Source organism: Podarcis cretensis (assembly GCF_951804945.1).
Source record: "Podarcis cretensis genome assembly, chromosome: 18".
NCBI classification, from domain to species: domain Eukaryota; kingdom Metazoa; phylum Chordata; class Lepidosauria; order Squamata; family Lacertidae; genus Podarcis; species Podarcis cretensis.
In genome coordinates, this window is record NC_137188.1 from 7,772,947 (window position 1) to 7,798,250 (window position 25,304).

General features: G+C 47.3%; 2 protein-coding genes across 4 annotated transcripts in view; one reads left to right on the top strand and one right to left on the bottom strand.

The window, feature by feature from the left end:
• Positions 1–22,494, bottom strand: part of CHAF1A (chromatin assembly factor 1 subunit A) — a 31,270-nt gene extending 8,776 nt beyond the window's left edge. The window contains exons 1-10 of one of the 2 annotated variants that reach the window (XM_079960522.1): positions 22,352–22,494; positions 17,734–17,784; positions 15,472–16,244; positions 7,678–7,734; positions 6,261–6,502; positions 6,081–6,141; positions 4,725–4,793; positions 3,258–3,484; positions 2,011–2,179; positions 1,058–1,138 (exon numbers count right to left, since the gene is read on the bottom strand). In XM_079960522.1, the coding sequence (XP_079816648.1) occupies positions 1,058–1,138; positions 2,011–2,179; positions 3,258–3,484; positions 4,725–4,793; positions 6,081–6,141; positions 6,261–6,502; positions 7,678–7,734; positions 15,472–16,244; positions 17,734–17,782 (1,728 nt within the window). In that variant the 5' untranslated portion in view covers positions 17,783–17,784; positions 22,352–22,494. Of the gene's footprint in view, positions 1–1,057; positions 1,139–2,010; positions 2,180–3,257; positions 3,485–4,724; positions 4,794–6,080; positions 6,142–6,260; positions 6,503–7,677; positions 7,735–15,471; positions 16,245–17,733; positions 17,785–22,125; positions 22,319–22,351 lie in introns of those variants that run through there. The other variant, XM_079960521.1, reaches the window with a different exon arrangement.
• Positions 22,495–24,365: 1,871 nt separating this feature from the next.
• The window catches only part of SH3GL1 (SH3 domain containing GRB2 like 1, endophilin A2), a 62,020-nt gene continuing 61,081 nt past the window's right edge, over positions 24,366–25,304 (top strand). For both annotated transcript variants that reach the window (XM_079960842.1, XM_079960843.1), the window contains exon 1: positions 24,366–25,272. In XM_079960842.1, coding sequence (XP_079816968.1) covers positions 25,228–25,272 — 45 coding nt within the window. In that variant the 5' untranslated portion in view covers positions 24,366–25,227. The remainder of the gene's footprint in view (positions 25,273–25,304) is intronic.

The following is a 25,304-nucleotide window of genomic DNA, read 5'->3' on the forward strand; positions in this document are numbered from 1 at the left end:
CCAGGTGTTCACTTGCTCAGTTTACATCCCACCTCTCCTCCAAGGTGGCATACATGCTTCTCCTCCTCCCTAGTTTATCCTAAGGAGGTAGGATTAAGCTAAGGGCCAGGGACTGGACCCCAAAGTCATCCACCGAGCTTGATGCAGCTGAATGAGGATTTGATCCATGCGTGTTGAACCCTGTCTGGACAACAACATGCCCAACCATTGGCCTGTGCTGGCTGGGGATGATGGGAGCTGAGGTCCAGTAACCTCAAGCCCATTGGCAGGGCACCACACTGGCTGGCCCTAATCCACAGCCTTAACCTCAGCATGAACTGTTCAAAAAAACAAGGCATGGCACTGTGAATGTACAGCTAAATATATTTAAAACCTTTACCCCTAAAACATACCCTACTCTAAGCATTTCTGCTTTTAAGACTCACTGAAAAGTCAGTAACGTCAGGTCAGCTGCAACTCCACTTCTCGAGATTTGCAAAATGGCATATAAATGTTTCCAAACATATAAAAAAAATAAACAAACTTGGTAGTAGGGGAAATTGCTTGCGTGCATCTGCAATTCTGTCCTTGCTATGATGATTAAGATTTATATGCCACCCTTCATCATAGGATATCAGGGCGCTTCACAATGTAAAAGCACAAATATATATAGTTAAAACAAAAACAAGGGGCGTCCAGTAGTGGAAGCTTCTGCCACACTCTGCAAGACAAGAGGCAACTTATCCCTCCATGCATAAAGCTTCTATAAAAAACCACAGCGCTGCTGGAACTTTGGTGGGGAAGATCCACGCATTGGCTTGTTGCTCTGACATCATGAGCCTCCTCCCTCCCAAAAAGCCGGCCCAGTGAGGACTGAGCATGCTCAGTGTGGCCACAGAACACGGAACAACTGCTGGTCCCAGAAGAAGGCATGGCCGGTTGCAACCCACGCTGCAGCATTTTCCTGCAGGTGATCCTGCTTGTATCTATTACACCCGGAACCCTGGTTCCTTTGACAAAGAAGTCTCTGAATGTGGAACTTCCTGCTTGCAGGCAGAAGGTGGTCGTTCGTCCTTACCCCTTCGCTGTGAGAGAGAGACTCCCCGGGCTCCTCCTCCTCCCATTCTTCGTCACTCTCCACTTCGTAGTCCAGAAGTTTCTGCAGAGGAAAGGAGGAAACAAACAAACAAAAAAAAGCACTACTAAGAAACCATTCTGCCTTGAGAAGTATTGCAGGCTGTACAGAAGATTTTGGAGAAGGAACAAGTGGCTAGATTCTAGCAATGCTGTGGTGCCGGGCTGAGAGTAGAGGGATCTGCAATACAAGACAGGGACTGAGGGAACCTTCCTCTTTGCTCCCCAAGGAACAATTTCAAGAGCAGAGAGGGTGATTTTCCTTCACACTGCAGCACCGGAAACCTCACTTGCAGCTCATAGTCTGTTGATTAATGGAGGGAGAAGGGAACTTACAAAGCCCATTGCCAAGCAGACAGAAAATAAAAGCCACCGAGCTGCACTAAACCACACAGAAAGCTGCCTTGTACCATGTCAGGCCATTGGATTCATCTATGTCAGTAACATCAGAACTGCCTGGCAGCAGCTCTCCAGGATTTCCCCAGTCCTACTTTCTATGGATCAGGGATTCTTTAGCGGCCGGAGGTGGCCGGAGTAGATGCCAATCCTTGGGCTCCCTTCTGGCCCTACAAGTCTATGATTCTGTACCCGGAGGTGCTGAGGATTGCACAGCCCTCTGCGTACAGAAAAGGTGCTCTTATGGCTGAGCTACGGCACTTACCCATGGTCTCAGGCAGAGAGGTTTTTCTCCCAGCCCCAACTCCCAAGAGCCAATAAACCGGATAGTCCAGAGATTATAATCGGATGCAATTTTATACTCCACAGCTGCAGGCTGGTGGCAACCACAGCCTTATATATTGGTGATTTAAACCTGGACTTCTCTGTTTAGCTGCCTAAGGGCTTGCCACCCACTTTCTTCAGCTGAAACAAGAGGTGGGTGCAGTATCGCATACTGACCTCCTCTTTTGACCAAGGGTTTCTTGGGCGTATGGCTGAGGATTTCTTGTTCCACGTGCCCCAGTAGGCAGGGCGGTGATTCTCACAGAACTGCAGGAGCTTCATCCTACCGAACTTCTTCCTCTCCGGCACATCTCCTGCTTGGCTGCTGCTCACAATGACCACATCGCTGTTGAAAGGAAAATGCTGTAATCAGTCACAGGTATGCAGCCCACCGGGGTTCCAAGCCAGTGAGAGAAAGACCACCGGCAGTTGACTGACGGCGTGAAAGGCTCCTTTATCCCTGCTTTCCACTGAAAAGGATTTTTTTAATATAGAAGCAATGCTAAGACGGCAACACTGGACGAACAAGAAAAGGGGCTACTGCCCCCCAATAAAGGTCTTTACTTAAACCACTGAGCCTCTTGGGCTTGCTGATCAGAAGGTCGGCGGTTCGAATCCCCACGACGGGGTGAGCTCCCGTTGCTCGGTCCCTGCTCCTGCCAACCTAGCAGTTTGAAAGCACGTCAAAGTGCAAGTAGATAAATAGGTACCGCTCTGGCGGGAAGGTAAACAGCATTTCCGTGCACTGCTCTGGTTCGCCAAAAACGGCTTAGTCATGCTGGCTACATGACCTGGAAATTGTACGACGGCTCCCTTGGCCAGTAAAGCGAGATGAGCACCACAACCCCAGAGTCGTCCGCGACTGGACCTAACGGTCAGGGGTCCCTTTACAGTGGTGCCTCGCAAGACGAAAAGAATCCGTTCAGCGAGTCTCTTCGTCTAGCGGTTTTTTCGTCTTGCGAACCATCCCTATTAGCAGCTTAGCGGATTAGCGCTATTAGCGGCTTATCGGCTAAGCGGCTTAGAAAAAGGGGGGGGGGGACTCGCAAGCCCATAGGGAAATTCGTCTTGCGAAGCGCCTCGAAAAACGGAAAACCCTTTCGTCTAGCGGGTTTTTCATCTTGCGAGGCATTCGTCTTGCGGGGCACCACTGTACCTTTAAACTAAACCAAGTTAAACCAAATGAAAGAAATGAAGGAAAACTTTTCCTTCTTTCAGATTTCTAACTCTCATAATTCCCCCTATCTGATGATGCCGGGGTGGAGAACATGGTGGGAGGCAATGAGCCAACGTTGGACGTTGCAGAATGCCATGTGCCCTGCTGAGGAGGGTTTGAGAGGAAGTGCCACAGATTAAGGCAGTAGCAGTGAGCGGCCTTCCACGAGTAGCGTAGCTCAAAAGCTCACAATACCAAGAAAACTAACCTGTTGAATGCATCAGCATTCGGGCTGCTGACAAGGGTGGGTCCAGTTTTACAGGGATCTCTGCTTTTCAGTTCTTCCAAGAAAGAAGCACTGTAGCTCTGAGCTTGCAGCAGCCAGTCTAACTGGTCCATGAGGTCCTGATCGATCGCAACTCGGCAGATTGGCGCGAGGACCATGTTCTCCTTGATCTCAAACGGAGCAAATCTGCCACACCAGCCAGCCAGAATCTGAAATCAGGAGGAAAATGTTATACACAAGCTCTTGGTCTCTCTCCATCCCCCCCTCCCAACTACCTTACTACCAGTATTAGCTTCCTATTCTCTCCTGGGCATAATTCACGTTTTGACCAATAAAGCCTGAAAAACATGTGGATACTAGATACATATGGCTACTTTGATGTGATGGTCCCTTTTGCTGCCTGAAGAACACCAAAAATGATGCTTCCTCTCTGGTTTGGGCTGATATTTGCTTCTTAATCCAGGTACCAATTTTTGCCACCATCTATTCCCTCCCTTCCTGGTGCTACTTGAAATTCACTTAGAGAGCCAGTGTGGTGTAGTGGTTAAGAGCGATAGACTCGTAATCTGGGGAACCGGGTTCGCGTCTCCGCTCCTCCACATGCAACTGCTGGGTGACCTTGGGCTAGTCACACTTCTCTGAGGTCTCTCAGCCCCACTCACCTCACAGAGTGCTTCTTGTGGGGGAGGAAGGGAAAGGAGAATGTGAGCCGCTTTGAGACTCCTTCGGGTAGTGATAAAGCAGGATATCAAATCCAAACTCTTCTTAAGGCCTCTGCAAGCCTCAGCTATGCTTTCTGACCTTTTTTGATCTCCACAACTAGCTAAAGCAGGGCTGGGGAACCTGTAGCCTTATTCCAGCATAAAAGATGATGGGAGCAGAGTCCAGCAATGTCCTTAGAACCACAGGTTCCCCAACCCCAGGCCTAAAAAACTCTCAGAAAGGCAAGCGGAGAAGGTACACCCAGTAGCTTCTTCAACGATATAAGAAGCCCACTTCTTGTGGAGCCACACCTCCCAGCTTATTTTAGAATCAACACATGGAGGCATCTTTATTGGCTGGCTTTTGGTGATGGGCATTGAGGTGGCAGAGTGTTGGGTAAGAGTTTTTAAATTATGCATTTAAAAAAATTACTAGCAGCACTTCATATTTATTTGTAGCACACTTGGGTTATATTCCTTGAGGGTGAGTAGAGCAATAGATCTAAAAATCAGGGTTTTGTGTTTGTATTCTACTTTTGATCTGATAGAAAGGTGAAGTAAACATATTTTAAATAAAAAAGACATACACAGTTCAGGGGTTTTTGTGCATGTACAACACAGCGTTTAAAATGTGAAGTGTGTTGGCCACCTTGAAGGCAATTTCCATTGCCCTGGAAATCTTGCATGGATTTAAATGGCATTGCAGGAGAACCAGACAAAGGCAGAGAAACAGCAAAACAAAACTCACCTTTGGAGCAGGCTGGGTTTTGGGCTTTTGGAAGAACCTGGTGATCTCTGCCTTCTCTGCTTTGATACGCTAGAGATGGAAATATGGACAAAATGAAACGCAAACGATTTGGATTATTTAAAAGCATTTCTGCAAAAGCATCCCCCTTGCTCTGAATAATTAAAAACACCACTGTGAATTCTGGCCCCAGCCACCTACTGATAACAACGCAATTCATAAAAAACATAAGAAGCTGAATAAGCCAGACCCCTTGTAGTCCACCAGGCTCAGTATTGTCTACACTGACTGGCAGAAGCAGCCCAGGATTTACTAACAGAATGGCTAGGCTAGCCTTCCCCTCACCAGGGTGTTTTTGCTGGGAAGCAAGGAAGGCTTGGTTGTTGTTTAGTCGTTTAGTCGTGTCCGACTCTTCATGACCCCATGGACCAGATAACGGCAGGCAAGGAAGGAAGGCAGCCTCCTACAGGTCCTCAGCATGGTCGACCAATTGGTGCGAAGGGAGGATAGAACCTTTTTTTATGTACGCTACAACAGCAGCAAGAATACTCATCGCAAAGTATTGGAAGACACAAGAATTACCCACCCGAGAAGAGTGGCAGACGAAAGTGATGGACTATATGGAATTGGCTGAGATGACTGGCAGAATCCGGGACCAAGGAGAAGAGTCGGTGGAAGAAGATTGGAAAAAAAATTAAAGTATACCTTCAAAAATATTGTAAAATTAAGGACTGTTAGAAAGATGTTGGAAAAAGAAAATTAGGTGGTTTTGGTAGAAATGATATAAAGGATTAAGTAAAAATGAGTTGATGAAATTGACGAAAGAGAGGACGTTAAATTATAATATATTAAATTAAATTACTTAAATGAAAATAAGGTTGGAAGGATTTGCTGAAATAACGATTTGAACTAGAATACAAAATTGGGAGGTGTGAGGAGGTCAAGGAAATAAGTAAAGGAAAGAAAGTTATGTAAAGGTTTAATCTGTTCTTTTTCTTTTTTAAGTGAATGTATTTTTTTTTCCCTGTTGCTGTTGTATTCTTTTTTTTTTTGTATTTTGTATTGTTCTTTTTTCTTTTTGTAACTTTTAAACTCCGAATAAATATTATTTAAAAAAAAATAAAAATAAAAATAAAGGAAGGAAGGAAAGCAAGGAAGCCAGCCTCCTCCAAGTCTTCAGCATCCAGCCAATGGCAGAGGCCAGAGCGTGCTTCCCTTCGGCTAGACCAGCCTTTCCCAACTAGGTCCTCTCCAGATTATGGTGGACTACCAGTCCCACTGAACGCTGGCTGGGGCTGATGGGAGCTGGAGTCCAACTGGAGGGCACGTGAAGGCTGAGCGAGACAAAACTCCACTTACCTTTTCTTCCTCTTTCAACCGTTTCTCCTCTTCTCTCTTCCTTTTCTCTTCTTGCTTTGCCCTTTAAAATAAAAGCTTTATTTCAGAGGGGCGGTGGCGGGGGGGGGGACCAAGCAACCATGCACACATGTTCAAGCATGAGTCCCACGTAAAAAAACCCCACCAGAGAGGACAACTTACTCCAGAGCTTCCTGCTTCTCTTTCCGTTTCTCCTCTTTCGCCCGCAGCTTCTCAGCCTTCTCTTTCTCTTCTTTCTCCCTTTTCTCCCTCCTTTCCTTATCCTTCAACTCTTTTTCTTCTTCCTTCTTCCTCTTCGCCTCCTCCCGGGCGCGTTCTTTTGCGGCCTTCGCCTCCTCCTTCAGCCTCCCCTTCTCCTCCCGCTCAGCTTGCTGCTTTTGAAGCTTCTCTGCACGTTCCTGATCCTGGGTTGCGAGAAACGACAACAGGCGCCCCCAAACAGAAGAGCTCTTTAGGCAACTCTCCACCAATGCCCCACGAAAGTCTAATCGCGGGTGCCGAGAAGCTGCTTAATCAGGCTCCATTTCTGGCGAGAAGCCATTTGTTCCATCAGGCTTCTCACCTTCATCCACTGGTACCAGGAGGCCAGTCCACCAGGTGGCAGGGGAGAAGGGAAGCAGGCAGACTCCACCAGTGCTGCTGAGGGACCAGCAACGTTAACCTCTCCCTCTCCCTAAGCTGTTACCATTCCAGTTGACCAAAGCACCAAAGTTTGCTTCTCCTGCCCCTTCTCCCTCCTGATCCCCTTTTCCTTGTGTCTAAGCCTGAGGGTGGGACGCGGGTGGCGCTGTGGGTTAAACCAAAGAGCCTAGGACTTGCCGATCAGAAGGTCGGCGGTTCGAATCCCCGCAATGACGGGGTGAGCTCCCGTTGCTCGGTCCCTGCTCCTGCCCACCTAGCAGTTCGAAAGCACGTCAAAGTGCAAGTAGATAAATAGGTACCGCTCCAGCAGGAAGGTAAACGGCATTTCCATGCGCTGCTCTGGTTCGCCAGAAGCGGCTTAGTCATGCTGGTCACATGACCCGGAAGCTGTATGAGGACCAACGCCGGCTCCCTCGGCCAATAAAGCGAGATGAGTGCTGCAACCCCAGAGTCGGTCACAACTGGACCTAATGGTCAGGGGTCCCTTTACCTTTGCCTAAGCCTGAGGGCAGGGCTGCCATGTTACTGGTAACTAAGCTGCTCTGGAAGCCTGAAGGGTAGGGTAAAAATGCTTCAAAACAAACAGACAAAGCAGCACCTCCTTTCTGTACTCGAGCTAAAGTTCCCGCACCCTCCTACTCACTTCATCTATAGCTTCTTGAATCCTGGCATTGCTTGTAGAGAGAAAAGAATAATGCTTGAAGCAAGGGCGCAGAAAACAAAAAGGCCCACAGCGCGAAAAAGCAGCAAGTCAATCTGAATAGGGGTGGGGGAACTTTTTCAGCCAGAGGGCAACCTTCGGGGTCCACATGCCAGTGGTGGCTTGGACCTTCAGCAGAGGTCAGGAAACCGGAAAAGGGATGTGCTCTCCGTTCATTACCAAAAGTGAACAAATAAGGTTTCTAGGTCAATGGGGGGGGGGGAAACACCACTTTACCCTCTGCAGCTTTAGTTTCTCCTTCTCCTCAGAACTCCGGTGAATTTTCTGCGGTGCCTGGAATTGAGAGGACAGAGACGAGCATGCGTTATTTACACCCCTTTAAAGCAACAGAAACGAAGAGTCCCGTGGGACTAGCGGTCAACAGATTTGTTTTCTTATTACGTAAAAATCTGAATTCCTCAAGCGTCCTTTAATAAAACTTGGGGAAGCTTTGGGTGCCAGAAGAAGGGTGCAGCTCTAAGCCAGGATTTTAAAAAAATTTCGAAAAGGTTTCACAGGTGGAACCTGCAATAAAATGTTGCACTATGTAATCATCCAGTATTTATTTATAGAATTTATATCCTGACTTTTCAGCCAAAGGAGTTCAGGGTAGCAGTGCAGAATACCTACAAGGCACTTTTCCAGAATACTCTATTACTACTATCCCACCCTCACGAGCATCTTCAGTCTTCACTAAGTCCCCCCCCCCCCGCCTCAATTTGTACTTCTGTAAAACTTGGGAGTTTCTTCAAGCCTGCTGATACCTCATCCTTGGCCCAAGACTGAAAAACGAAGCAGTTGAACATTGCTACTACATTTGACTGGAGTATTGGATGTTAGGTATCCAGGGAGTATCCAATGTTTGTCAAGACTGGAGTACAACACTGAAATTGACATTGCTAATTTAGGAACGTATAGTCGTACATGAGGGACGCAGATGGCGCTGTGGGTTAAAGCCTCAGCGCCTAGGACTTGCCGATTGAAAGGTCGGCGGTTCGAATCCCTGCGGCAGGGTGCGCTCCCGCTGCTCGGTCCCAGCGCCTGCCAACCTAGCAGTTCGAAAGCACCTCCGGATGCAAGTAGATTAATAGGGACCGCTTACCAGCGGGAAGGTAAACGGCGTTTCTGTGTGCGGCTCTGGCTCGCCAGAGCAGCGATGTCACGCTGGCCACGTGACCCGGAAGTGTCTCCGGACAGCGCTGGCCCCTGGCCTCTTAAGTGAGATGGGCGCACAACCCCAGAGTCTGTCAAGACTGGCCCATACGGGCAGGGGTACCTTTACCTTTACCTTTTAGTCGTACCTTGGTTGCTGAACGCCCTGGAACTCGTACATTTCGGCTCCCGAACTGGAAGTGAGTGTTCCAGTTTTCGAATGATTTTTGGAAGTCGAACATCTGGCACGGCTTCCAATTGGCTGCAGGAACTTCCTGCAGCCAATCAGAAGCCACACTTTGGTTTCTGAACGTTTTGGAAGTCGAATGGACTTCCGGAACGGATTCCATTCGACTTCCAAGGTACGATTGTACTCCAATTATGGCTAACACTGGATACAGCAGTTTCCAAAATGTTGCACAGAACGTCTTCAGGCTTTTGACCCAGGAGCACGAAACATCCTGTAATGGAAGACATTTGTGCTACATGGTCTCCCTTCCAAACTCCTCTTGGTTCCTGCTTGCTCTGGCCTCCTCCCTCGTGTGAAATCACACACAGAGAGCAACCACCTAATGCGAGCTAAAAAGCTCTCTTCAATACAGACAAACCTTGGGTTGTATTCAGCAATAGTCATACTCAGAAGAGATCCGTTCAAATTAATGGGCATGAATAACTTATGTACATTAAATCTTCATTGGACACAACCTGTTCCACTTTCCAGAAGTCATGAAGCTGAAAGTAAAACCTGAGAAGCAGCTCTTGCATAAATTGATGTTATGAAATACACACACACACACACACACAAACTCATTCAAATTATCTTCCAAAATGTACTTTCAAGGTGGGATGGAGTAAGATACAAAAGATGGCCAATCTTGCCCACCTAATTTACTATGATATTTATTGCGTATGATTATGTTACTCTGAGTGTTTCAGTACTGAGAAAGCACAGCTGATAGACCTACTGAATTGCATCTTAGGCTGTGTATGCACCACACATTTAAAGAGCATTGCTTTCCCCAAAGAATCCTGGGAACCATTGTTTACCCCCACAGAGCTACAATTCCCAGCACCCTCAACAAACTATCACTCCCAGGATTCTTTGGGGAAAGCCATGTGCTTCAAATGCATGCTCTGCATGTTATGTTATGTATATGGCTTTTTGGGAGAGATTTACCCTCTTTTTGCATGATAATATTCAGAGCCTCTACCAAAGGCGTCATGGACTTTGAAGAAGCACGAACTTGGGGTGAAAGGGAGAAACAAGCTACAGGGGAACATCTCCCAGCCGTATCCGGAAGCACCAGGGATTGAACATGGGACCTTCTGCACATAAAGCAAGATGTTCTACCAATGAGTTATGGCCCTTTCCTGAGGGGCACTGAAAGAACAGGCATATGCAAGGATTGTGGAATTTAACAGTTAAAGCCACTTCAGCAGACAAGCCTTATAGGTTACGGAATGTCAGACGGCCGCAGTTCAGCTAAAAACTCTCCAGCTCCCGATATATTAGAATCAGGACTTCTGCGACAGCAGTCACCGGAATAGAGCACCAGTATACACACTCCTCTTTTCTGCTGCATATGAAAGTCATTGTGTGCTGGCACCCCCAGCACTTTCATCAATACAAAATGCCGGCACCCCCCAAAAAACGTCAATGCCTCCCATTAAATTTCAGTAGGGCCTGGGAAGAAACTGTGCCCCACCCAAGCAGCAGCAGCAGCAGCAGCAGCAGCAGAGCTCACGCCACACACCTTGCGCTGCACATGTATTTCCCCAGAACAATAAAAGGAGGTGATCAAAATAAAAGTGTGCCCCAGATTCTTCTGTTTAAACATTATCCGGTGTTTCTCTAGAATGCCATCCTTCCCTGACCTAAAATTAAGCAATACGGGGGGGGGGGGGGAGGGATATTCTGGAGCCACTAGATTATATTTGAATTGCTGTATCTCCCCCCACCTCACTTTTCTTGGGTTGGTTTCTTTTTTCAGGCCTTTACATCTCTCTACATGGGAGATTAACCACATTTCCACTGCTCTGTGTAGGCCAAAACACAGTCTGCTGAAGGCCCCCCCCCTATATATGTCACAGCAAACATCCACGTTTCATGTGGGGTGAAACATTTCCCAGGGCTTTCTTTTTCCACAGCATTTTTTCCCCCTATTTTACAGGATCTTTAGTAACAACGAATGGATGCCAATCACAAATACAGCATTAGGTACGCCCAGGGTGGATTTGATTTAAATCACGATTTAAATCACTAGTCAGTTAGACTTGATTTAAATCATATATATTTTTACCGAAAGACTCAATCTTGCTAGTATAATCTTAACATTTACAACCAGATGAAGGTTTCATTTTTGGAATAATAAATATTCAGATTAGTTTTTACAATTCTATCAAAAATTTCTGATTTGGTTATACTATTATAAATACATAGGCAGACAATTATGAAATTATTGTGTGGTTTAATAAGTTAACATCAGCAAGTTATATTTGGACAATTTTCTGATGTACTTTATTGGAAGGGGAATTCCCCCCCTTAATATTAATTTATTTAACTAAAGCAATAACATTATAGCATATGTATCCATGTTTGTTAACTGATGTGGTTAAATGGTTTTTTAAAAAAAACAAAACAAAAACTGAGCAGACATAAAAAACTGAAAACAAATTCTTATTTCCTGATGAATAGCCTGTGGACTATAATGTAACTTAAATAGAAAACTATATTTAGAGAAATTTCCCCTCCAAAATCATTTTATTTTAAAAATCCAAATTAAATTAAAAAAAATCTGTATTAAATCAAAAAATCCAAATTAAATAAAAAAATCTGCTTTTTTTTAATCATTAATTTTTATCCACCTTGGGTATGCCTGGCAGTTTCTAAGTTTTTAGTGTAACTTTATTAGGCACAAATAAGCATGCTAAATTAGATCACTCTGTTGCGCGCCAGAAAGCTTTCCAATAAAAGCTGAACTTTTTCCAGTGCAAATTAGCTGACTATGCATAGGAGACCACCCCCTCCATCCCATTTCATTGCTACTGTGCCCGAGAGGAGACAGTTCCCGTCACACCAACACAGTTATTTTTGAAGGGTTTGGCACTCAGATGACTATTTCCAGCCTATAACACGTGGTGGCCAAAATTCCAACCAGTCAAAAAGAAGATCCAATAGAGTGAGTGTTAAATATATTTAGAACATGCCACTCCTTGCAAGACTTAGATTTCCACTTTGTATCTCAGCCAGCAGACTCTAATTCCCAACCTATGCTACCAATCAATCACTTAAGCCACATTCTAATAGCAACCTAAAACCCAAATATTTCCCTGTTCTAGTGATCTTTAGTTCTGAGAGCCTGCAGATGAATTTTACCTAATCATGTGAAGTTGTACCTTTTTAAAAAGTGTGCTGGGGTGAGGAGAGACACCTCCTTATTTTACAGTGGTGCCTCGCAAGACGGAAAGAATCCGTTCCGCGAGTCTCTTCGTCTTGCGGTTTTTTCGTCTTGCGAAGCAAGCCCATTAGCGGCTTAGCGGATCAGCTGTTAAGCGGCTTAGCGGCTTAGCAGATCAGCTGATAAGCGGCTTAGAAAAGGGGGGGAGGGGGGAAAACCCGCAGGAACTCGCAAGACATTTTCGTCTTGCGAAGCAAGCCCATAGGAAATTCGTTTTGCAAAGCACCTCCAAAACGGAAAACCCTTTCGTCTAGCGGGTTTTCCGTCTTGCAAGGCATTCGTCTTGCGGGGCACCACTGTACTTTCTTTAACCAGACCTTCCCTGATTCTGATCAGGCTGCACCACCATGCTAAATCAGAAACATTGTATGTTCTTGTTCAGAATCAAGGATACAGTAGCTTCAAGGCAAAGCTAAGGTTAGCCAGCTACCAGTCCCATGGAGCAACTGTACAGTACAGTGGTACCTTGGTTTACAAACTTAATCTGTTCCAGAGGTTCGTTCTTAAACCAAGGCGTGCTTTCCCATAGCAGCGGGGACTCAATTTACAAATGGAACACACTCAACATGTTCTGCTTCCAAGGCAAAGTTCACAAACCAAAACACCTGCTTCCGGGTTTGCAGCGTTCTTAATCCAAGTTGCTCATAAACTAAGCTGCTCTTAAGCCAAGGTACCACTGTATTTGACAACTGTCAGCTAAAGTAAGAAGTCTGCCCACAAGTTTCACTTTTAAGGAGAGGAAGATAGCAATGAAAAGTTTAAAGGGTAAAAGGACCCCTGGCCATTAGGTCCAGTCGTGACCGACTCTGGGGTTGCGGCGCTCATCTCGCTTTATTGGCCGAGGGAGCTGGCGTACAGCTTCCGGGTCATGTGGCCAGCATGACAAAGCCGCCTCTGGCGAACCAGAGCAGCGCACGGAAACACCGTTTACCTTCCCGCCGGAGTGGTACCTATTTATCTACTTGCACTTTGACGTGATTTCGAACTGCTAGGTTGGCAGGAGTAGGGACTGAGCAATGGGAGCTCACCCTGTCGCGGGGATTCAAACCGCCGACCTTCTGATCAGCAAATCCTAGGCTCTGTGGTTTAACCCACAGCGCCACCCGTGTCCCTACGTTTAGAGCATGGCATATTTCATGCTTTGGTGCGATGTCTTTCTTGCTTTTGTATGCTTAGTAGTGAGCTGGGCATTCACACGCTTGCTCCCTAAGTCAGGTCCTTAGTAGACATGACTTTACAACATCATAGAACTGTAGAGCCAGAAGGGACTACGAGGGAATACAGGAATCTTTCATCCAACCTGGAGCTTGAACCCAGGACCCTGGGATTAAGAATCTAAAAACACTGGGACAAACTGTCCATGGCCCTCTGGCAGCGATGGTGGCTCATTTACCAGAAGTAATGTACTTAGTGTTAACTCTGGAAGTGTATATACTTGATTCTGGCCAAACCTATGCCTCCTAGAGGGACGCGGGTGGCGCTGTGGGTTAAACCACAGAGCCTAGGACTTGCCGAATGGAAGGTTGGCAGTTCAAATCCCGTGACGGGGTGAGCTCCCATTGCTTGGTCCCTGCTCCTGCCAACCTAGCAGTTTGAAAGCACATCAAGCGCAAGTAGATAAATAGGTACTGCTCCGGCGGGAAAGTAAACGGCATTTCCGTGTGCTGCTCTGGTTCGCCAGATGGAGCTTAGTCATGCTGGCCACATGACCCAGAAGCTGTACGCCGGCTCCCTTGGCCAGTAAAGCGAGATGAGCACCGCAACCCCAGAGTCGGCCACAACTGGACCTAATGGTCAGGGGTCCCTTTACCTTTTAAGCCTCCTAGAGCAAAATATACATAGAAGATTCTAACTGCTCAGGATAAAAAAACGGGGGATTCGAACCGCCGACCTTCTGATCGGCAAGCCGTAGGCTCTGTGGTTTAAACCACAGCACAACCAGCGTCCCCAACTGCTCAGGATGCAAGTATCCAAAAAAACACACCAAAAAAACAAAAAAAACCTAACCCACTGACAGAAAAGAGAAATATGTAACATAGCTTTTAGAAGTCACTGTACAATGTAGAAACCTGTGTTTGAAGCTGAAATCCTGAGGGAGAACCTGATAGGGAAAGACCTAGGACAGGCACGTCCAAATCCCAAGAGACTGTGATCTACTCCCAGTATAAAAGAAACAGGCAGTGATCTATCCATTGTCACTGGAGGGAGGAGAAGCGTGCGGTTTTTTTTTGGGGGGGGAGGATTGCCAAGAGTTGTTGATTGTGGGGGGCCTTTGACCCGACTCTTTTGACCCGGCCTTCTGCCTGGTTCCCTGTAACCTCACTTCTAGCAGGGAGGGAACCACCAGAAGACCCTCGGTGCTGGACCTCAGTGTCCGGGCTGTACGATGGGGGTGGAGACGCTCCTTCAGGTATACTGGGCCAAGGCCGCTTAGGGCTTTAAAGGTCAGCACCAACACTTTGAATTGTGCTCAGAAACGTACTGGGAACCAGTGCAGGTCTTTCAGGACCGGTGTCATATGGTCTTGGTGCATATCCTCAGATTTCAGACTCTTGTCATTTAGAGTCCTCCCCTTCCCTGCCCCACTCCCCAAGTTCTTCCAAAAATCACCTAGGCCAAAATGAAACTTCCAACTGAATCACCCAGGGTGCACAGCTGTCCTTCCCAACACAAGCTTCCTTAGAGGAGCACAGTTCAAAGGAAGGATCCTGCTGTTAAGGGAGATGAAAGGATCCTGCTGTTAAGGGATATTCATGTTAGCTTTTTGAAGATTAGTTGCACTACAGAAAGCTTGCTGGGGAGACCACACATTACAAGGAACGCAAAATACCGTATTTTTTGCTCTATAAGACTCACTGTTTCCCTCCTAAAAAGTAAGGGGAAATGTGTGTGCGTCTTATGGAGCGAATGCAGGCTGCACAGCTATCACAGAAGCCAGAACAGCAAGAGGGATTGCTGCTTTCACTGCGCAGCGATCCCTCTTGCTGTTCTGGCTTCTGAGATTCAGAATATTTTTTTTTTCTTGTTTTCCTCCTCCTGGTGCGTCTTATAGAGCGAAAAATACGATACTTTCGCTTTCCACCTTGCCCGGCTTTCAATGCTGCTGCAGCACCGATGGAGGGACCTAGCACCGGGGGCGGAATCATTCCTTGCCCATGATCGACCACAGTCCCATGATCTACCAGGAGCACCCCGGGGATCTACCTGTCAATCACGGTCGACTGGTTGGACATGTCTGACGTAGGAGATACGACAGACGAGGACTGTAAAGGCACCAAAGCTGGAGTAAATTAAACGGGCAGAGAGAGGACACTTGAGAGATGAGCGTGCGCATAAGGCAGCAACAGGAAGCTGGGAAAGAGAAGATCTTGCTAAGGAACATTTGCCATCTTTATTGCTTCCCTCTCAACACATACTATACCTTTCCAACAGGTGTTGAAGCAGCTATCGGACTATTGTCTTTGCATCCTTGTACACGCAGGGATTCAGGTGAACTGGTAAGGGAGGCCGAACTTAACGAGGAATTTGTATAATCCTTGCTCTCTCCAGGACAAGACTCAATTGTCTCATTTCCAGAAGACAGGCTCCTTTCCAAAGGTGAAGCTTGTGGAGATCTGGCCGTCATGATATCCTCCAGGACAATGACGGGCATTTTCCTTTCAAATATGACATTACTGTGTTTGCTCTCTGTAGTACTATTGGTTTCTGTTTTGGTCAACACCATATCTGATAATTCATCCTCATCTGGTGTAACTGGGCAAGTTGCCATCAGAACATCCACAGGGGTATTACAAACAGGCTTTTGTGGACCAGATTGGGCTTCCGTTTCCTCGTGAGTTTTCTCTACAGGTGCCGCTACTTTGTTCGATTTGCAGTGGTCTGTGTCAGTATCACTCAGTCTGTGGTTGGAATCCTCTGTCAAGTCTATGAAGGGCAACTGACTTGTGCTATTTTTTGTGCTTTTCTGCACAAAGTTATCTAACGGGCCCTTGCCATTAATAAGTTTTGGAACAAATTGTGTCTCGGTTTCCTCATGGCAGCTGTTCTCCACATTGTCCGGTAACGGATGTGACAAATCAGGACAGGGCATGTTTTGATCAAAGACGTTTTGAGAGTTCCTGCCTCTTTTGACTCCTGGGTTTCCATCAAGTTTCTCCTTTGGTATGGGATTCAAACGCTTGAAAGGCAATCGTGCTGGAATAGGAAAAAAAGAAGCAGATGAAGAATGGTAGCTTACAATTTTGGGCAAGGTAAAAAAAGAGGCAAGTGATCTAACATATGGATGTATTTTCCCCAATAAAAGTACATATTTTAGAAAGCAGGATCTGTGCACCTAAGCTTACTAAATAACACCCATTTGCAATTGGGGGGGGGATGGTAAGAAGGAAGAGGCCTTGGAGATAACCTAGCCCCTATGCAGTTACAACATCCCTGATAGATGCTGAACCTCTGCTTAAATAGCTGCAGTGAAGAACAGCCCACATCTCCTAAGGCAGACTATTCCTGTATCAAACATCTCTTACCGTTAGGAAGTTTATGTTTTTAAATCAAAACTGTCTGCAGACCTTTTTGGTAACAAGCAACAAATGTTTAATACTACGAACAATAATTTCCTCCTGATGTTTAGCCAAATTCTACGTTGTTGCAATTTTCATTCATTAACTCTAGCCCTACCCTGTAGACCAGGGGTCAGCAAACTTTTCCTGTCCCTCAGACCTTGTGGGGGGCTGGACTTTTTGGGGGGAGAGGGGGAGAACAAATTCCTATGCCCCACAAATAACCCAGAGATGCATTTTAAATAAAAGCCCACATTCTACTCATGTAAAAACACGCTGATTCCCAGACCGTCCGCAGGCTGGATTTAGAAGGTGATTGGGCTGGATCTGGCCCCTGGGCCTTAGTATGCCTACCCATGCTGTAGACTGTAGAGCCACAGAGAACAAGCCTGCTCCATACATGCAACAGCATGGTGTAGTTCAAAGATACCACACCATGTGTCCCTTCAGACGCTGTTGGGCTCTCAGCTTCTATCAGCCCAACAACCAGCATGGCCAATGGTGAGGGATGAAGGGAATACCCGGAGGGACACAAGTTCCTCATCCCAGGTGCAGGCGATAGGTTAGGACTGGGAAGAACCAGGTTCAAAGATCACAAATAGATCACTGGGCGACTTTCAGCCTAACCCAAGCCATAAAGTTGCTGTGTGGATAAGAGCAAATGTAGCCATATACCCCACCCTGAGCTCATGGATGGGATAAAACATGCAGCCAAAAACTGAATAAAAATGCAACTCTCATGTTTTAAACAGGAAAAAAAAAAGGTGGCGACATATCAAGATGGTCCTGAGAGTACAGAAAAATATTTCCTCTTGCAAAAATCGTAACCATTCACAAATACAACAAGTAGAATCATACTCCAAATAAATGTATGACAGGGCACTGAATAACTTCTGCTTTGCAAAGATTGTAGCTAAACACCATTGCTTTCCCTCAAATTAAATCAATATTGCATTCCTGGAAATGTAGCATTCTGAGTTCAAAGGTTTATGTATAGTATCACACTTAATTATAGAGAAATCTAACAAGCCTGAAGGAAAAGAGTTTAGCAAGTCTGTGCCATGTAGAAAGATTAGCCTGGGCTGAAAATGAGTCAGGGTTTTTTGTTTTTGCATGAAACGGGTTACCTTGTATCAGTTTCCGGGCTGGAACCGCTGATTTATCTTGACACTCCATAGCTGTCAATGGAAAACAATCAATTTAATTATAAACTGCATTTGATGAATGTGTCTATGGAAAAGGTTTACGAAAACAGTCTATAAACACAATAGTCTTAAAATATTCAAAAATGTAGTGTTGCAACGAATAATTCAACATTACATTGGAAACATCAAACATGCACATGAACTAAAAGCTTCCCAAATTATTAGGCATCTAGGGTTGCATCCAATTACATGCAATTCAGAGCAGACACACTGATATTAATAGGATTACGTTCGTCGCTTCTATTTAACTGGAGAGGCTTGGCGGGTCTAATTAGGCTGATGGGCCAGAAGCTCCCCATTGCCACTCAACTCCACTGATTCCCTGGGGGGGACCAGTCCCTCTTTCCCACACCCAACTCTCATTGCAAGCAGTTGCAAGCAGCGGCGTAGTGTGGGTTGTCAGCACCCGGGGCAAGGCAAGTTATTTGCGCCCCTAACCCCCCGCCGCTGCCAGCTTCTTCTTGCTGCTGCCTGGGCTGGGGTATTTACGGTAAGGTAGCCACGGCGGCGGCGGGTCCGTGTCAGGATATCTGAGGCGAGTTGCCGCTGGCGCTGCCGCCCAAACGACACCGCTTGCCCGGAGGAGGAGGGCAGAGAGGCGAGGAAAATGCAACATGGCCCAGCAGCTGCAGCAGCGGCGGGGCTGTGAGGAGGGGCTGCCTGGCGCGCCCTCCGCGGCCCTGACGCGCGGGGACCGCGGCGAGCGCTGAGAGCCGCTGCCTGCTGGACGCCTTCAGCCCAGACGCACGCACAGCTCGTTGGTTCCGCGAGACACGAGGCTCTGCTACAGCCTGCGCCCGAGGCTCTTCGGCGACTCCGGAGGCGGCGAGCGCGCCCCCCCGATGTTGCGCCCGGCCCCCCTGCACCCCCCACGCTACGCCACTGATTGCAAGTTACCAGTTGTTCCCTGTGTTCCCTCCCTGCCTCCTTCCTTGGATCCCACGCAGACCCAATCACTCCTCAAACCACAAGTCCTACTCTGTCACTATTACACCTTCTCCACTAACATCCAGGTGTGGGTAACCTTTGCCCCCAGTCACGGACACGGCCGAACCACACCTCCCATCAGACGCAGAAAACACAGCCTCAGATTATGAGAGGTGCGATTCGGCAACATCTGGAGGGACAAAGGCGCCCAATGCCAACATTAACCTTTTCAGTATTTTTGACAGCGTCAGTTCTCCAAGCGTGTGTCCCTTTACCTTTAAGCCTGCATATCACTGACTTCCTTGCAAGTCCAAACATACTGTCTTTCCAATCCATCACCCTCATTCCTACAGCAGTCAACTAGATGCCAACATGCCCTTCTTGATATTTTGGCCGGATGTTTACTTGCACCCCATTTCCAAGTTAACAAAAAACGCAGCCCACATGCCAGTTTTAAGACTGTGTTGCGTAATGGCTTGTGGTGGTAGAACAATATACCAACACATGGGCGCTTTACATTAACATATACGGTGCATATTCGTGCGCGATCACCACCAAACATTAACCCTGCTTCCTCAGCAACAACATTGGTTGCCAAACAAAGGAATGCTCAAATGACAGAGGTCCACCTTATGCCTTGTCATGATTCAAGATGAGTATAGCAGGGTGTTTTCATCAAGGGACTCCCCTGCCTTCATAATTCAAGCTCTGGGAGTCATCCTGCGTGGCCCATCCAACACTTGCTGGACCCAGGCTCTCCGTCTTTAACACCCCCCCAACCTGCCTCAATTTCCTCCCTGCCTCGGTTTCTCTCAGGCGGCAATATGTTCTCCATTTCCCTCCCTTGGGATCCCACTCCAAAAGCTCCATTTCCAGAGCCATAGAACTGTATAGTTGGAAGGGACCCCGGGGGTCATCCAGTCCAGCCCCCTTGCAGTGCAAAAATCTCAGCTAAAGCATCCCTGACAGAGGGTTCTGTCCAACCTCTGCTTGAAAACCTGGAACATAAATATATCCCTGCCTCCCTTCTCCACCCCCCCCCAAAAAGTGTTTCCACTAACAGGGACTCTGACACCCACACCAACTCATGTCTGCCCCCACAACAGCTCCCTTGGCCCTGCCTCAGTTTCCCTCCCCAGCAGCCTGTAAGATATCCCCCCTCCCTCCCTCTCTACTGCAGCGCCTCAGTTCCCCCTCTGAAAGCCTGCAGAGCCTGCAGCCAGTGGTTAGAGAACATGGGTGTGCAATTATCGTAGAACTGTATAGAGTTGGAAGGGAACCCTAGGGGTCATCCAGCCCAACCCCCTTGCAGCCCACCCATAAGGGATTTCTCTGTCCCTCCCTCCTTGCTGCAGCGCCTCAAGTTTCCCCTCTGAATCCCTGCAGAGCCAGTGGCTAGAGAACATGGGTGTGCAGTTATCATAGAATCGTATAGAGCTGGAAGGGACCCTCAGGGGTCATCCAGCCCAAGCCCCTGCAAGGCAGGAGTCTCAGCCAAAGCACTCCTGGCAGATGACCCCATCCAACCTCTGCTTGGAAACTTCCGACATAAACATATCTCTACAGTGGTACCTCGGGTTAAGAACTTAATTCATTCCGGAGGTCCGTCCTTAACCTGAAACTGTTCTTAACCTGAGGTGCCACTTTAGCTAATGGGGCCTCCCGCTGCCGCCGGAGCACGATTTCTGTTCTCATCCTGAAGCAAAGTTCTTAACCCGAGGTACTATTTCTGGGTTAGCGGAGCCTGTAACCTGAAGCATATGTAACCTGAGGCACCACTGTACTTCGCTTCTCCCCCCATCAAAAGAAAAGTGTTTTCCAATTATCATAGAACTGTGTGTAGAGTTGGAAGGGACCCCAGGGGTCATCCAGTCCAACCCCCAGCAGCCCATAAGACATTCCCTCCCTCCCGCTCTGCAGAGCCACCCTACCCACCCCTTTCCCCCCCCTCGGGACGACCATTATTTCCCCCCCCCATATATCCACCTCAGCAGCCACGACATGCCTCAGTCCCCCCCCCAGCACCTTAATACTCGCAGCGTGACACACACAACCCCCCCTTTTCCCGCTTCAGTTTCCCATCAAGACATTATCTCCCCCCCAAAAGTTTTTCCCCCTGTGTGTAGAGTTGGAAGGGACCCCCAGGGGTCATCCAGCCCAACCCCAGCAGCCCATAAGACATTCCCTCCCTCCCACTCTGCAGAGCCACCCTACCCCCCCTTCCCCCCCTCAGGACAACCATTATTCCCCCCCTCCAATATATCCACCTCAGCAGCCATGACATGCCTCAGTTCCCCCTCACCCCCAGCACCTTAATATGCGCAGCGTTACACACACAACCCCCCTTTTCCCGCTTCAGTTTTCCCCTCAAGACAATATCTCCCCCCCAAAAGTTTTTCCCCCAATTATCATAGAACTGTGTGTAGAGTTGGAAGGGACCCCCAGGGGTCATCCAGCCCAACCCCCAGCAGCCCATCAGACATTCCCTCCCTCCCGCTCTGCAGAGCCACCCTACCCACCCCTTTCCCCCCCCCTCAGGACAACCATTATTTCCCCTCCCCCCAATATATCCACCTCGGCAGACATGCCTCAGTTCCCCCTCAGGAACCCCCCCACCCCCAGTACTTCACACACACACACACACACACACACACTACCCCCCACCCCTATTCCCGCTTCAGTTTCCCCCCCAAAAAAGTCCCCCCCCAATTATTGTAGAACTGTGTGTAGAGTTGGAAGGGACCCCCAGGGGTCATCCAGCCCAACCCCCAGCAGCCCATAAGACATTCCCTCCCTCCTGCTCTGCAGAGCCACCCTACCCCCCCTTCCCCCCCCTCAGGACGACCATTATTTCCCCCCCCAATATATCCACCTCAGCAGCCATGACATGCCTCAGTCCCCCCCCGCCAGTACCTTAATACTCGCAGCGTGACACACACACACAACCCCCCACCCCTTTTCCCACTTCAGTTTCCCCTCAAGACAATATCTCCCCCCCCCATTATGGTAGTTTTTCCCCCCGTGTGTAGAGTTGGAAGGGACCCCCAGGGGTCATCCAGCCCAACCCCTAGCAGCCCATCAGACATTCTTTCCCTCCCTCCCGCTCTGCAGAGCCACCCTACCCCCCCTTCCCCCCCCCCAGGACGACCATTATCCCCCCTCCAATATATCCACCTCAGCATCCATGACATGCCTCAGTCCCCCCCCAGCACCTTAATACTTTTCCCGCTTCAGTTTCCCCTCAAGACAATATCTCTCTCCCCCCCCCGACCCTCCTTCCCCGACCTGCCTCAGTTTCCCCTCCGCTCGACTCCTTCTCCCCCCCCCCCAACGGAGGGTCGCGGGGCGATACTTCATATCTTATTTCTCCCTCTCTCTCTCTCTCACCTGCTACAAAGTTTTCCCTCAGGACTGAGGCGCTGAGGGAAGAAGAAGAGGGAAAGGCCTCTCTCGCGCGCGGGAGGGAGAGAGGCCGAGCCGGGCTCCCCCTCACGAGAACCGGGCGGGGGGGCGCGCGCGCGTCCCCGAGGCACGCTCCCGCGCCGGCCCCCTCTTAACAACCCTCACAGAGGTAAAAAAAGGAAAAAAAACACCACACAAAGCCGTCCGTTACCCGCGACGGCGGCTTTTTGTCCCCTCCGGCGCCCCGTCCGGCTCCCGCTTTCCTCGCGCCCCGCTCGTATTTGGCGGGATCTCGGGAGGACTTCGCGCTCCGGCGCCCTGATTGGGCGGGACGCCGCGCCCCCACGTGACCCGGCTTTCCTTTCTCTTTTCTTCTTCCGCCGCCTTCATTAAGGCTGGCGGAGGAATGGAAGCGAACTCTCGCGAGAAGAGGAAGGGGAAAGCTCCTGGACGCGCGTGCGCGCGGATCGCTCCGCTTAGCCCTGGCCACGCCTCCCCGCTCATCCGGCCCAACGTCTTCTCGCAAGGACCCCCCCTCGCGTAGAGGTAGCGTGGGAAAAACATGACTAGTTCTCGCGATAACTGACGGGGAGCGTGACGCATGCGCTCGTGGTTCATTCGCTCGCCCATAAAGATAAAATGAGAGGCGCTAGATTAGAGGCTCAACTCTCGGGTCTAGTGCAAAAGATGTAGTAGTAATAGTAATAGTAGTAGCAATAATAATAATAATAATAATTGTTATTATTATTATTATCATTATTAATATGTATTATTATTATCTCTATACCCGAATAATTAGTCTCATTAATTATTAATTATCATTATTAATTCGTATTGTTATTATATCTATACCCCAATAATTAGTCTCATTATTTATTAATTATCATTATTAATACATATTATTATTATTATTATTATTATTATTATTATTATTATTATTATTTTATCTATACCCCAATAATTAGTCTCATTAGTTATTAATTATCATTATTAATACGTATTATTATTATTATTATTATTATTATTTTATCTATACCCCAATAATTAGTCTCATTAGTTATTAATTATCATTATTAATACGTATTTATTATTATTATTATTATTATTATTATTGTTATTATTATTATTATTATTATTATTATTATTATTATTATTATATCTATACCCCAATAATTAGTCTCATTAATTATTAATTATCATTATTAATATGTATTATTATTATTATTATTATTATTATTATTATTATTTTATCTATACCCCAATAATTAGTCTCATTAGTTATTAATTATCATTATTAATACATATTATTAATAATAAATAATTATTAATATAATAAATAATTATTAAAAATAATTGTTGTTTTATCTATACCCCGACGTTTTCCCTGACATGTGCTCAAGGCGGCTTAAAGAGAAAATAAGAACAACTAAAACAATCATTCAAAAACAAGGGAGGCTCACATTTCTCAGAATGCCTGGATTTTGATAATTATTTTAAACCATGTAATGCATTTCATTCTGTTTTTCAAAATAACAACAACTGTTACTATTCCTACTAATAATAATTTGATTCTGAACTGATTTTAGAATGTATTTCAATAAATTGTGATTTTATGTAAATTGTGCTATTTACACTCTTGTTAGCCGCTCTGAGCCAGTCTTTGGCTGGGGAGGGCGGAATACAAATAAATTTATTATTATTATTATTATTATTATTATTATTATTATTATTTTATCTATGCCCCCAATAATTATCACCATTAATTATTATTATTATTATTAATTAATAATTATTAATAATTGTTTTATCTATATTTTAACAACAACAACAATAATAATAATATTTTTAAAAATTATTATTATTATTATGGCGCCGTCCACCCGCAAAGAAATTTAACTCTCATCTAATTGGTGCACGTTCTCGCAAGGGATGATGGGAGTTGTAGTTCAGAACGACCAGGCGCAGGAGGAGGAGGAGGCTGTGGCGTCCTCCTACTACTGTAATACGTCTCGATCCGAAGCTTCCTTCAAAGGACGACAGGGGGCGCTCTGGCTCCGCTCTTTGAAGCGCGGGATGGTCGTGGCCGCGGCGCGACGCCCTTTCGTTCCCGGCGCTCTATCCCGCCCGCGTCTATGGTTGGAAGCGTGGAGCCCGGATCTCACTCTCCGCCTCTTTTCCACACCTTTATTTCCGGCGAAGGAGCGCGTATCCCTCCGCCTGCCTGCGCGCATGCGCGTTAGGGGGGGTGGCGGAAGTGAAGCGCCGAGGGGAGCCAGAGAGCGAGCTCTGCCCGAGCCTGGATGTTTTCCCCCTTCCCCGTGTCCTCCCCGTTCCTCTTCCCCGGCTGTTCCTCCGACCTGCCTCCTCTCCGCCTTTCGGGGGTGGGCGCGGGGATTTCTTTGTGTGTCCGTCCGCCGTCTGAACCTGTCAGTCCTTGTCCTCCTTTCTGCCTCATTCCTCTCACCTCCCTCTCTTGAAGCCTTCTTTTTTTAAAACAACCAAAACCAAAAAGAGAAAAAAAACATTCCCCTTCAGCCAAGCCTGGCCTCTCCTCCCTTCCCCTCTCTCTTCCTCAGGGACTACTTTTCCTCCCTTCCTTTGCCTCACTGAGGACTAGCCTCTTGAACCTCCCAAACTGCCCAGGAGCAGCTGTGTCAACTGTCTCTGCCTGTCTCCCTTCCTTTCTGTCTCCTTACACTCATTTGCCTCTCAGAAGCGTCTCTTGCCTTTTCAATTTTCAATTTTATTAGGGGGAGCTCCTTTCATCTGACACTTTGGTCTTTTTCTGTGTCATTTTGGGGGTGTCTCTCTTTGTGTCAGGCACAGATTCTGTGTGTCCCCCTTTTTTTCTGGCACCCTCTCTCCCTCTTGGGACGGGCTTAGTCTTCTCTTCGCCTCCGCCTGCTAACTTAACCAGTGGCCTCTTTATTTCAGGGGCTGGGGTCTGGCCCCCCACGCTTCCACCAACCTCTGTGCCTCAAATCATATAGCCCCCGGGGACACCTGCCTGCTCCCCTTTTTCCTCTGCCTCTTGTTTCTTTTCCCCTCCGCTGTCAGCTAGTTTTTCAGTAACTACAAGAAGGCACCATGTCTGTGGCCGGGTTAAAGAAGCAGTTCTACAAAGCCAGCCAGGTGAGAAGAGAACATGTCTGTCTTATCTGTTT